Source organism: Solea solea, chromosome 9, assembly GCF_958295425.1.
Source record: "Solea solea chromosome 9, fSolSol10.1, whole genome shotgun sequence".
Lineage (NCBI taxonomy): Eukaryota > Metazoa > Chordata > Actinopteri > Pleuronectiformes > Soleidae > Solea > Solea solea.
Genome location: NC_081142.1, coordinates 3,188,025 through 3,199,720, shown reverse-complemented (window position 1 = coordinate 3,199,720; position 11,696 = coordinate 3,188,025). Strand labels below are relative to the sequence as shown.

At 43.4% G+C, this 11,696-nt stretch overlaps 1 protein-coding gene across 2 annotated transcripts in view; it reads left to right on the top strand.

Annotated features, from left to right (window-relative positions):
- ralgps2 (Ral GEF with PH domain and SH3 binding motif 2) overlaps nt 1-10,860 on the top strand; it is a 71,894-nt gene extending 61,034 nt beyond the window's left edge. Inside the window, exons 10-21 of one of the 2 annotated variants that reach the window (XM_058638476.1) lie at nt 1,605-1,742; nt 2,795-2,885; nt 3,035-3,102; nt 3,224-3,362; nt 3,455-3,606; nt 4,040-4,094; nt 4,948-5,025; nt 6,110-6,215; nt 6,726-6,818; nt 8,031-8,136; nt 8,623-8,714; nt 8,800-10,860. In XM_058638476.1, coding sequence (XP_058494459.1) covers nt 1,605-1,742; nt 2,795-2,885; nt 3,035-3,102; nt 3,224-3,362; nt 3,455-3,606; nt 4,040-4,094; nt 4,948-5,025; nt 6,110-6,215; nt 6,726-6,818; nt 8,031-8,136; nt 8,623-8,714; nt 8,800-8,829 — 1,148 coding nt within the window. In that variant the 3' untranslated portion in view covers nt 8,830-10,860. The remainder of the gene's footprint in view (nt 1-1,604; nt 1,743-2,794; nt 2,886-3,034; nt 3,103-3,223; nt 3,363-3,454; nt 3,607-4,039; nt 4,095-4,947; nt 5,026-6,109; nt 6,216-6,725; nt 6,819-8,030; nt 8,137-8,622; nt 8,715-8,799) is intronic. The other variant, XM_058638477.1, reaches the window with a different exon arrangement.
- Nucleotides 10,861-11,696: the final 836 nt, after the last annotated feature.

Below are 11,696 nucleotides of genomic sequence, written 5' to 3'. Positions count from 1 at the left end.
CTTTCAGAAGAGCAGCTACAGCAGTTAAGCCTTTAGAATCGCTCTCTTCCTCTGCTGCTCCCCATCACAGCTGAGCCTTTTAACACTTGTAAACTGCTCTCAGCCCCCCCCCCCCCCACCCCATCTGATTCTAATCAGATGGTGTTTATTATTGTTTGTGTGTGTGAGTGAATGGTATCCTGAACACCTGAAGGTTTCACCCTTTTATCCTTTTAACCCGTTCCTGAAGCTTTGTTGTCGTTTCATATTTGTGCATCTGCGTTTTAACTGCACACGTGTTGTAAATGAGTGTGTATGTGCACACATCTGCAGATGTGTTATGTTATTTTTCAAAGAAGCGGAGGTGTGGGGTTATCACACAATATTCAATCGTGTGATAACGTTTCCTACATCTGCACTTAGTCTCGATGCTGGCCTGCAAAAGAAAGATTAGGGAAGAAAGGAGCAGCGTCGCTTCACCTCTGAGGCTTGTTAATCTCTCTTGGTTTGAAGCTGCTTCTGAGTTTGTGTCTCAGTGTTAATATTTATGTAATGAGAGACTAAGAATTTCAGCTCTGCTCCACATCTGCCGCAATGAGGTTGGGAGATTTGGAAAGAAAACGCTGAAGAGAAAATTAGTCATCCACTTAAAGCACTTATCAAATCAGATGGGAGCACATCAGGACAAAACATTGGTTTTAGACACTCAAGTATATGCACAAAGCAGAAGGGTTCTTTCTTTCTTTCTTTCTTTTTTATCTCTGCGTTTTATTAAACATGCAGTCTGTAGTTACCAGCTGGTCTTCACAGCTGCATGAGACTTACATCAAGCATGCAAAGAAATAAACTTTTATTATGATGTCCAGCTATGTTTTGTATCCTCATGTTTACTTTTTAATGAGCTCAGCTCTCTTGTCTCTAGGCAGGAAAATCCTCATGTTTCCCACTGCTGTTTTAATATTACACTTCTGATGGGCATGGTTTTAGGAAGAAAAAGTACGTTTTGTGATTGTCTGACTAAAACGGTACTTTAAAATACATGTCGACATGTTAATGTGACTAAATTGCACACATTGGGTTTTCTCCAAGTTGCATTAACACACCCAGACTATGTGTTTGGAAGTCAAATTACTATTGCATGCATATGTTCGACTGGACCCACACTAGGCTAGGTGCTCCGCTCATGTTCCACTGTTTACGCCCCCAGGCTTTGAAATAAAATAAAAAGTCAGCACACAGAAGAAGAAGCAGCCAACACTGAGAACGAGTAACAAAATCCAGGCCAGTGCATTTTTGCACTGACTGAATTTATGCTCTCTCGGGTTAAAGAATTAAATATTTTGAAGTTAATGAATGGCTTGACTTAACTCCAGATAATGTCCAAAGAATTGTGTCTGGACATTCTCCACAGTGTCTTTCACATATGACAAATTCATAGGGAGATAACCACGAGAGAGAACGTCCATAATAACTTCTGTAGACATTTGTGTTCACACATTTTGCCCCTTTCATGCAATCTTCAGAGAATATTTAGAGTTTGAGGCGTGTGTGAAAGAGTTGGAGGAAGATGGTTGTAGATTTCCCCTGATTAATTGGAAATGTGTTGCATTTATTTTCTGTTTCAGGGATGTACCTGTCCGATCTGACCTACATAGACTCAGCCTACCCTTCCACAGGCAGCATACTGGAGAACGAACAGAGATCCAATTTGATGAACAACATTCTCAGAATCATATCGGACCTGCAGAGATCCTGCACCTATGGTGAGATTATATAAACACACACGCACAACTACACATTAATAGAAAAAGCTAGAAGATTTTGACAAAGGATGCGTCAGTTTAAATGCTGCAACAGTCAGCATTGTTGCCTTGTTACCTCATTTTCTGTCGCCGTGGAGACAGCAAGAAACAATCTGCTATTCATCAATACGCCAATGCGTTTGGTGGCAGCTGTGTAAGTTAGAAAGTCAAATAAAATATGCACATAATTACTCAGACAGTCTTACCCCATCTGTATTCATTATCAAATTACCGAATTCCCGAACAGAGGGGCAACCTTAACGTCTCAGGGAAACACCCTGTATGGAGAATGGGCTGTACACACCACAGATGGTTGATCAGATCTTGTGGAGGTACGACCAGGCTGCTGCAGATCTCTTCACCTCGCAGGAAAACGCTTAGTGGACATTAGTGCACCTCTTGGTGTGGGTCATCCTGGTAGTTCCACTATAGTAGCGAGGATACAGATGACGGAAGACGACCCTTTACACATGAACCTCCTTTCCCAGGCCCAGGGAGATCGATCACCTCCACTCAGACCGCACGGCGCTCTGACCCGGCCCGTGAGAGGCAGGACTGCCTCCGCATGTCATTGACACCATTCAGAGTGCAGGGGCCTCTTCCATGCACACTCTGTACAGTGGCAAATGTTGTGTTTTTGAGGGATGGTGTGTGCCAAGACTCATTATTCCCTTTCAGTTTTCACTGGTGGACTTTCTACAAGACACCGGAACACTCTCCATGCCTGAACTGATTTTGATTTTATCTTATAAGACAAGGAACCAGTAAACGAGGCCTGTGTTTTTAATTTATCACTGTGACCTCAACTCCTGCAAAAATAAATAAAGGCTAAATAAAAATAAAGGAAAGGATGGCTGCATTCTGTGCATATCATGTGGGCTTTGGGGACAAACCTGTGGGGCAGCACCCCCCTGGTTTGGTATTGTCATTATTTATGTCATCATTGTGCAAAACAGTCAATCAGAAAGCTTTTCAGATTCAGTAATGACACAAAATGACCTTCCCTTTTTCAGATATACCAGTGCTGCCTCACATACAGAAGTATCTCAACTCAGTCAGGTATATCGAGGAGCTGCAGAAGTTTGTGGAGGACGACAATTACAAGTACGTTGAAGCAATTTCCTGCCTGGAAGATCAAAATAAGTTTTCTGTCCCTGTTTTCCATTCCATTTCTTTCTTTTGCTCAGGATGATCAGTTTTTTTTCTGAGAGTGAATTTAATCTAATGGGTTTATGAATATATTTTTTATTCAGGTTGTCACAGAAGATCGAGCCAGGCACCAGCACACCACGAGCAAACGCCTCCAAAGAGGATCTTGTCGGTGAGATTCTGTGCCAACCTGTTGTGGGCGTGAGATATGGAATAAATCTGTGTGTCATCTCGTTCTTGCTGTGTTTTTCTAAGACTGTTAATATCTCTTTTTGTTTCACATTTACCTACAGGCCAGGAAGCGTCTGCATCTCCTCTCTGCGGTCGTAAATGCACAATATCAAGTGAAGGACCCAAAGTCCCTGCCACTCCGCCCTCCCCCAGGAACCTGCTCCCTTATGGACACAGGAAGTGCCACAGCCTGGGCTACAAGTCAGAACCACTTCTCTGATAGATGTTAACGATGATGTACACACGCAGTTTTATACACCAAACTAAAAATACTGTGATTTGTGTCTCCACAGTTTTATTCATAAGATGAATACAGTTGAGTTTAAAAGTGCTACGTTCCCTAATGCGGGCTCTCGCCATCTGTTGGACGACAGTGTGATGGAGAGCCACAGTCCCACCAGAGGACAAGCAGAAAGCTCAACTTTGTCCAGCGGCATTTCACTTGGTAGGACTTAAGCATTTACATTTACTGGTCAACAAACCTGGGTTTTTAAGTGTTTAAGTGCATTATTAGGAACTCAAGATCCAGGTGAATACACACATTTCTTCTTTGTCATCGTCCTTTCTTACTGAATTATATCTGGTGCAATGCTACCAGTTGTTGGCTATGTAGGTTTATGGCATACCTCAATATTTTTTATTTCATCAATGAGATCAATTAAATGATTTGTTGAAAGAGAGTAAAAGATACTAAATATTGGTAAAATACCAAAGGACAGACCAACCACTGGCTATGGGAATGGTATTAATGACCTTTTTACTGCAGGTTAAAAAATCCCAGGTTCTCCCTGCTAATTTTAGTATGAAAGAGGCCTAACGTGGTGCAGTTTGTTTCTTCAGTGTGACAAACTCTCTTGCTGATTGTTATTTGTGTACAGGGAGCAGTGAAGGCTCGGAGCTTAGTGAAGAAGTGTCTTGGCCGGCTTTTGAGAGGTAAGGTTAAAGATCTGTTGTCGCTGATGCTTTTCTTCCATCGCACTCTCACATGCAAAATCACGAAATGCTTTACATCCCCGATACGACTGACAAGTTTACGAAGCTCCGGCGTCAAGATACAGCGACGCAAAAATGATGATTTGCCAAAACTCCTCCACACACAGCGTGCACAGCCTTGCTTTTAACCTCACAGTCGAGGCAATCATGCATTGTCACTCCACCGCTGCTTTCAGGTGCTTCTGCTTCTCCAGCAGCTGAAATATAAGCGTACATGATTTACATTAAAATCCCCCTACTAGGAGTCTCACTCTTCCTACAGGTGTCTCGTGCCAAGTGAAAACTGTCAGCTCAACATTTCTTGGAAATCAGCCTAAACTTCTTTTCAAAACACCGTACGTTTAAAGGTCCAGTGTGTTTCCCGAGTGCATTAGGAAACTAGGGTGGCCCCCACACACCTGAAAGGATGTAAACACAATTCTCAAGTCTCCTTTGACTCTGCCATTCTCTCTGCCATGTGCTTTGAGGGTTTGTGCTTCTTCTAAATTTATGTTGTGAAGTTGTCCGTTGGGTTATTATGGAAACATGACGACACGCTTCTTCTAAAAACCAAACTGCTTTTTATTTTTAAGTTGATTATACAACAATCAACTTTAAATGCACACACTGGACCTTTAAACTCTTGAATAACATCCAAACACACATCCAATAACTCTTCTAACCAAATAACCACTTCTCATCCAGCCCTAACTCATGCAATTTAGAAAAGGCAAAAACTATAACAAGACACCCCAACAGCCTTAACAGTGTTCCGTGCCCCCTATTCTATCCTATTTTATCCTATTCTGAACAGGACTCGGTTCTATCACTCTCTGGGCCCAGTGACCCGAGTGGCCCGCATCCCCTACAGAGGAGTCCTGAGGCCCAGCAGGTACACACATCCCGACCGGAACCAACCTGACCTGAACCAAACCCTCTCTAAACCTCATGCCCTTCAGTCTCTACAAGGGACCGCTACGTGCTGGTGCTTAGCGTGTGTGTGTGTGTGTGTGTGTGTGTGTGTGTGTGTGTGTGTGTGTGTGTGTGTGTGTGTGTGTGTGTGTGTGTGTGTGTGTGTGTGTGTGTGTGTGTGTGTGTGTGTGTGTGTGTGTGTGTGTGTGTGTGTGTGTGTGTGTGTGTGTGTGTGTGTGTGTGTGTGTGTGTGTGTGTGTGTGTGTGTGTGTGTGTGTGTGTGTGTGTGTGTGTGTGTGTGTGTGTGTGTGTGTGTGAGTTGGTGAAATCACGTACCCGGTGAAGGGCAAAGGATCTGGTTGACCTCATGGTTCTTCTTCTTTTTTTTTTGCTTCGTATCATCAATCTACTTTTTATTCCTTGCTGTGTTTCTTGCATGTCTGCCTCGTGCACACACAATAACACACTCTTTGCACACAATCTGAGCTCAAAGTGCTCAAAAACTTGTGATAGGTTTCCAAACTTGGAGCTAAAAATTAGTTTCCACAGTGGACACATTGAGCTCGTCCATGGGTTACTGGAAAAAAAAAACTGTTGCATCCTCATTCCTAAAGTAGAGAACAGACTCTTCAGGTTTTTTAGAGCCAGTTCTCATGGACACTGCTGCATATTTGGCTTCCCTTGCGGTTAGAGATGGTCTCTCTCTGTCTCTCTCTCTGTTTCCACCAGGCTTCACTGGGCTCCTGCAATGGGCTTCCTGCTCTGATCCTCCAGACGGACACAATCTGCACACCACCTTGCCCATCTCTGCTCTTTTTTGTCTCCTGCAATAGCAGTGCAGGAGACAACATTAATTATGTGTAAAGTCCAGGCGAGTAAGAAAGACGCGTAGGTTCTCGTTCACAGAGCAGAGGGCGAGGTGTCTTTGCAGATTGCGTTCACCTTTTCTACTGGTTCATGTCTTAAAATGCTCTAATAAACATACATGCATGCTCTCATGCATGTTTTCTCACATGTATGCTTGTCTGAATAGTGTGTAATGTGTTTCCTTTGGCCTGTTGCAGCTCTGCGGAATCAGAGGAGCTGGCAGTTCACTTGTACCCTGGAGCAGTCACAGTGCAGGGGGTGCTGAGACGAAAGACTGTGCTCAAGGAGGGCAAGAAACCAACAGTGAGAGCCCACACTCCCCAAATAACAAACGCATATGGCTGTACACGTGCAGGTGCCCATGTGCTATTCATACACCTATACCTGGAACAGATGGGCTGTAGATGCTGACTGGGGAGCACAAATTGCACCCCAGAGACTCTTAAAGCTGCTGAACATCTTAGTTTCTGTCTGTATACTGTCTTTATTCCTGATATTCATTGTCAGTCTCTTCCTCTCTGGCTGTGCTTCCATTTCTTTCCACTGCTTTTGTTTCCCTTTTCCTGCTGAAGTCATTTTTTCTTTTTTATATTTGCTGTGAGATTATTCTGCCCTGTTATGGCTGGAAACAAATCTGGAGCTGAAATAACTTCAAACTGTCATAAGCGGTGCGGATGATTTACGAGCATCTTTGATGATGTAATAAGGTCTAAAACTCCCCAGTCTGGATATGTTGTCAGGAAAACCCAGGACTAATAACTGCAAGATTAATTTGCATATCCAGTGATGGCAATTTCAACGTTGTTCCTCCAGGTGGCATCTTGGACCAAATACTGGGTCGCCCTGTGTGGAACCCAGCTCTACTATTACCCTGCCAAGTCCCTGAAGGCCACTGAGAGAAAACATGTAAGTCTCATACACTTTTCCATCGATCCATGGTCAGATTAACAATCTAAGGCTGCATTCATGCCCAACATTTTTGCAGCAGATGGGAGAAATTCTAGTGGGTTTAGTGCATTGGTGTACTTTGGCGTTTAAGGGATAGGTAGTGCTGCAAACATCATAAAACCTCACACATCTCCCATGTGAATTGCAGCTGTTAATGGAAGTGAGAGTAAAAAAACATACTCGGTTTTATAAGTAAACACCACCTGAAGGACATTACTCACTTGTTCTTATGAAGTTTGCTGAGCTGAATGATCTCGAGGATAGAAATTCAATGATTTGCTTTCATTTGGTTTGTGCTCACACTCACACCAAAGGTTTCATGCACGTTTGGTCAGTTCATTCCAAAACGGTAAAGTTTATTTTCTTAATATAACCAGACGTTTGTTGTATTTAAACCATTGATAAAATAAGTTGCACGATGTTGATTAAGCCTATCAGCTTCCCACAACATCTGTATTTCTCAGTATAGCAGTGTCACCTGGCGACATTCCCACTCTGCACACAGGAAGTTGTTCATTTTACGTCAAAACTGACAAAGGCAACAGCAACATTGCGTTAGTGAGACACGAGACTGCTGCAGAGGGGTTGGAGTACGACTGAAGATGCAAAGAAGCCTCCATGGGAAGTCTCAGAAGTGAATTTTGCTGCTCAAAAAACAAAAATCCTTCAGCAGCAGTCGCGTTGTTTGACGGAGTCTGTTTTCCAGATGATGGATGCAACATACTAATCATTTCTCATCATGTTCTGTTCATGAAGCCCAAACTGAGGCAACAAATATTGCCCAAAGTTAGCCCCCCTGCAGATTTAAGTATAGAAATCTCACATAGAAATCTGAGATGGTGATGCAGTTGTGTGTCTGTCTGCATGTGTGTGTGTTTGGGTTGGGGGCGGGGGCGCGGTGGTTCTGCGGCTGGGACAGGACTGGATTTGAGCTGCAGGGGATAGACAGATGCTAGCACTCACTGAATAATGAGACCAATGACATCACCGCAGTCCCGTGTGTCACTCATTGGCTAATTAGAACCTTGTGTAGTGCACACGCAGGCCCACAGGCAAAATTCACAAACACACACACACACACACACACACACACACACACACACAGGCACAAACAGGACTATGTTAATATTTATACACGGCTGATAATTCTGTTTATTGTTCTCCACTCAGTTCAAGTCGACGTCCAGTAAGACTGTGTGTGTGGTGGGTCTGATGGCCATGATGGCTGATGATCCTGAGCATCCTGATGTCTTCTTGCTGACGGACTCAGAACAGGGTGAGAATAACACACACACACACACACAGAAGGAGAGACTCAAGGAAATGACTAATTCAAGAAATCATGCCTCTGAATAAGGGAGCTGGTTCAGAGGAGATTGGTTGGAGTGATCTCTCTCTCTCTGTCTCTCTTTCTTTCTTTCTCTCTCTCTGTCTCTCTCTCTCTCTCTCATACACACATCATTTCAGCTTAATCCCAGTAGTTCCAACGCTTGATTTCCTTGAAAATCACATTTGGCGTGTCTCAGCTGTTTATGAGCGCACAGACGCACAAACACAGCACGTCTGACTCCGTCCTGAACTTTTCCACCGTGACTTTGTTTTTCTTTCGCTCGGCTCGAGCCAAACGTCGAGTCCGACGTCAGCCGTCTTTCCTCTCCAGAGTGTTGAGAGAAGCTGGTGGAAAAAAAAAAGAGAGAGAGAGAGAGAGAGAGAGACTTGGAAACTAACGCTGTTTGTCTCTGCTGCTGCTGCTGCTGCCTAGGTAACACCTACAAGTACCAAGCAGGGAACCGAATGAATGCGCTGCTCTGGTTCAAACATCTGAGTGCTGCCTGTCAGAGCAATAGACAACAGGTATGGAGACACACAAACCCCACACACACACACACACTTTGTCGGGTTTAAGCTGTTAAACACGCCTCCCTCTCTTCCTCCTCAGGTGCCAGCCAATCTTATGTCGTTTGAGTGACTGTTGCTGGAAAGTGTGAAAGATCGAAGGAGAGAGGGACGAGGAGGATGAGGAAGAGTATTGACTCAGTAGTGGAGTGGGAGATTTCACTGCCATGAGCCCTGCCCGCCGATTCTCCTATTCTAGTCCCGGCCTCACTGCAGCCTCACCTGCCACCACTGCCTTAACTAGAATAACCCTGTGTGTGTGTGCGTGTGCGTGCTTGTACGTGTGTGTGTGTGTGTGTGTGTGTGTGTATGGACGGGAATGTTTTGGATTTACTAACTACTGAACAAGGACCCGGACCACTGCTCTCCCCCTCTCTCCCTCTCTCTCTTACTCTGTCGTCTCCCATTCGCTGTCGTTGTGTTTTATGTTTTAACTGCGAGTGTTCAGCACTTCAGTGGAGCCAATCAACTTCTCCTCTCTTCTCTCGCAGATAGAAATAATTCTCTCGTTGCTTTCATTAAGGGTCAGTCTATTTTAATCATGTCCTCGCCGTGCTCGAGAGCTCGATGCTCGAGAGCTCGATGCTCGAGAGCTCGATGCTCGAGAGCTCGACTCTCGCTTCTTTTCTTTGAATTCAGCTGAAGCGAGACTCGCACCACGCACACTCACATTGGACGAACTCCTGTGACTTTTGAGGGTTTTTTTGGAAAAACACCATTTTAATGATTTGGTCGACACTTTTAATTGTCTGAGTCACGTGATTGTTTTACTTCTTTCACACACACACACACACACATACACTGGCATATGTGACTGCATGGTTGTAAAGCAAGGGCTCTGATTTACAATCAGTTCCAGATGATATAATTCTCACACTTGATTGTTTCTCATTTTTTAACACAGTACAGTAGCTCCCCCACTTGTGTGTGTGTGTGTGTAGCTGCATTGGATGGTGAGGGGGAAAATGTTTGCTTAAATTACAGGAATCTCTTCTTGAGTTCCACATTGGTACGATAATCTCAGAATCTAAGCTAAGTGGTGTTAACGGTCGGGTAGACAAGAGTTTACTCCTTTTTTTTCTCTTTTTTTTTTAACAAACCTTCAAACCTGTCTTTGCTCCTCGTCATCGCCCACTCTCAGCCATCAGCCCCGAAAGGTGACACTGTGTTCACCAGACTCACACAAACTAAACACTAAAGACTTGAAACTGTGAAAGAATCCAAGAGAAAGCAGCAAGAGCACGATTTTATCCCCTCCTTCATCTTCTTCTTGCTTCATATAGTTCCATCCTCTGGTCTGGAGCAGACATTCAAAGCTACCTGGAGCCATACAAGTCTATTTTAAATCATGTGTGTTCATATTGTCTTGTGTTGTTAGTTTTTCTTTCTCTTTTCTTTTTTTAAATGGGGAGCGTTGGTGCAGTTCACAGTATTACCATGTAGTAGATGATTGCACGTCATTGTAGATTCTTTTTTTTTGTCTTACATTTGAATGTTACTTTTTTGTGTGTTTTTTCTCCCTTTTGGAGCAGTTATTTTGAATGTTTTATGTACATGTGAATTTTATTTTCTACATTTTTTTTGGCCCCTTTTTTCCAGTTTTTTCCATTAACCAGGATCCAAACTGTATTGATATCTGATTTGGAGATAGCAGAAAGCACCTTGGTTATAATTAGTGCCAAGCAATGACCACTGTTGTATTTTGTTGTGTTTTTCAGGACAAAGAAACTTTAGCGTAGAGCTGCAGGTGTAGGTGCTGGCGGGCGGCGGGGGAAAATAACCCATCACAAATGTTGTAGTGTTCCACAAATAGACTGTGGTTGGTTGTTTTTTAGGATGGTGGTGGTGACAGTAATGAGGTGCTTATTGCCCCCATAGTTAAAAAAAAAAAAAGTACATTTGTTGTTTACACAATCTGTCACGCAACATCACAGTCTCCACACGTTACTGCATCTGCTTTTGGGAGAGACGAGAACTAAGTAGAAACAAATCAGTACTTGTTCTGTTCTCACAGCACTGGATTGTCTTTAGTGCATCTAATTTAGGGCTGAAAAAATAGTAATACTTATAATGAAATATCAGTTAATTAAAGATATAGTTTTGCTCCTCATTTCACAGATCTTGAGACAAAACCTTGATAACTGCAGTGTGTAACCTTTCAAATGTCTGCTCCACATAACTCTCTCTGTGTAGCAGTGTTTTATTGACAACAGCTACACAGGGTTAATAATACATCTGAGTACATCTTTAGTCCACAGGGGGGCGCTGGAAGTTCCACACTGGAGCTTTAACTGCAATTATGTGTTGTGTTTTCAAAGTGTGTTTTACACAATGCATAAACATTTAGTTGCGTTAGTATTGAAGAAAGCGATATTGTGATTTTTATTACCAAATGATTGACATAACATAACATACAAGACATCCATTCAGTTTCTTTTAGGTGTGACAAATATTACAAAGTGAGACAGTGACTGTTCCGTCAGAATACACTCAGTCTTTTGTGGATGAACGAGTGAGGAAGCCAAAGACAGGCTGTTGGTGATGCGGCTAGTTATTCTAAGTATGTGTGTGTGTGGAGTCTAAACTTTTTTTTTTGTAATTCAAGCCCGAAAGGCAAATCCCTTCAGGCTGCTGTCACTGCTGAGCAGTGGAGTTAACCTGTCACCTAATCATCTGCATGAGTGATGAACCTGCCAGCTCACGCTTACGAGTCCACGTCGGCTTGTGTTGCACGAGACGCGTGAGGTAAAAAAAAAAAAGGACTTGCGAGACGACGGAAAGTGGAAACTGTGCTCGTCTGTGGCCTGAGCTGCAGAGAATGGAGCAGAACAAAATCCCTGAGCTGAAGCACTATGGAGGCTGAATGTTACTGGTGTTTTTATACCACTGATGGTCCAAAGGACAAGATGGCTGTGAATGAATCAAGTGGATTGGGTGAGA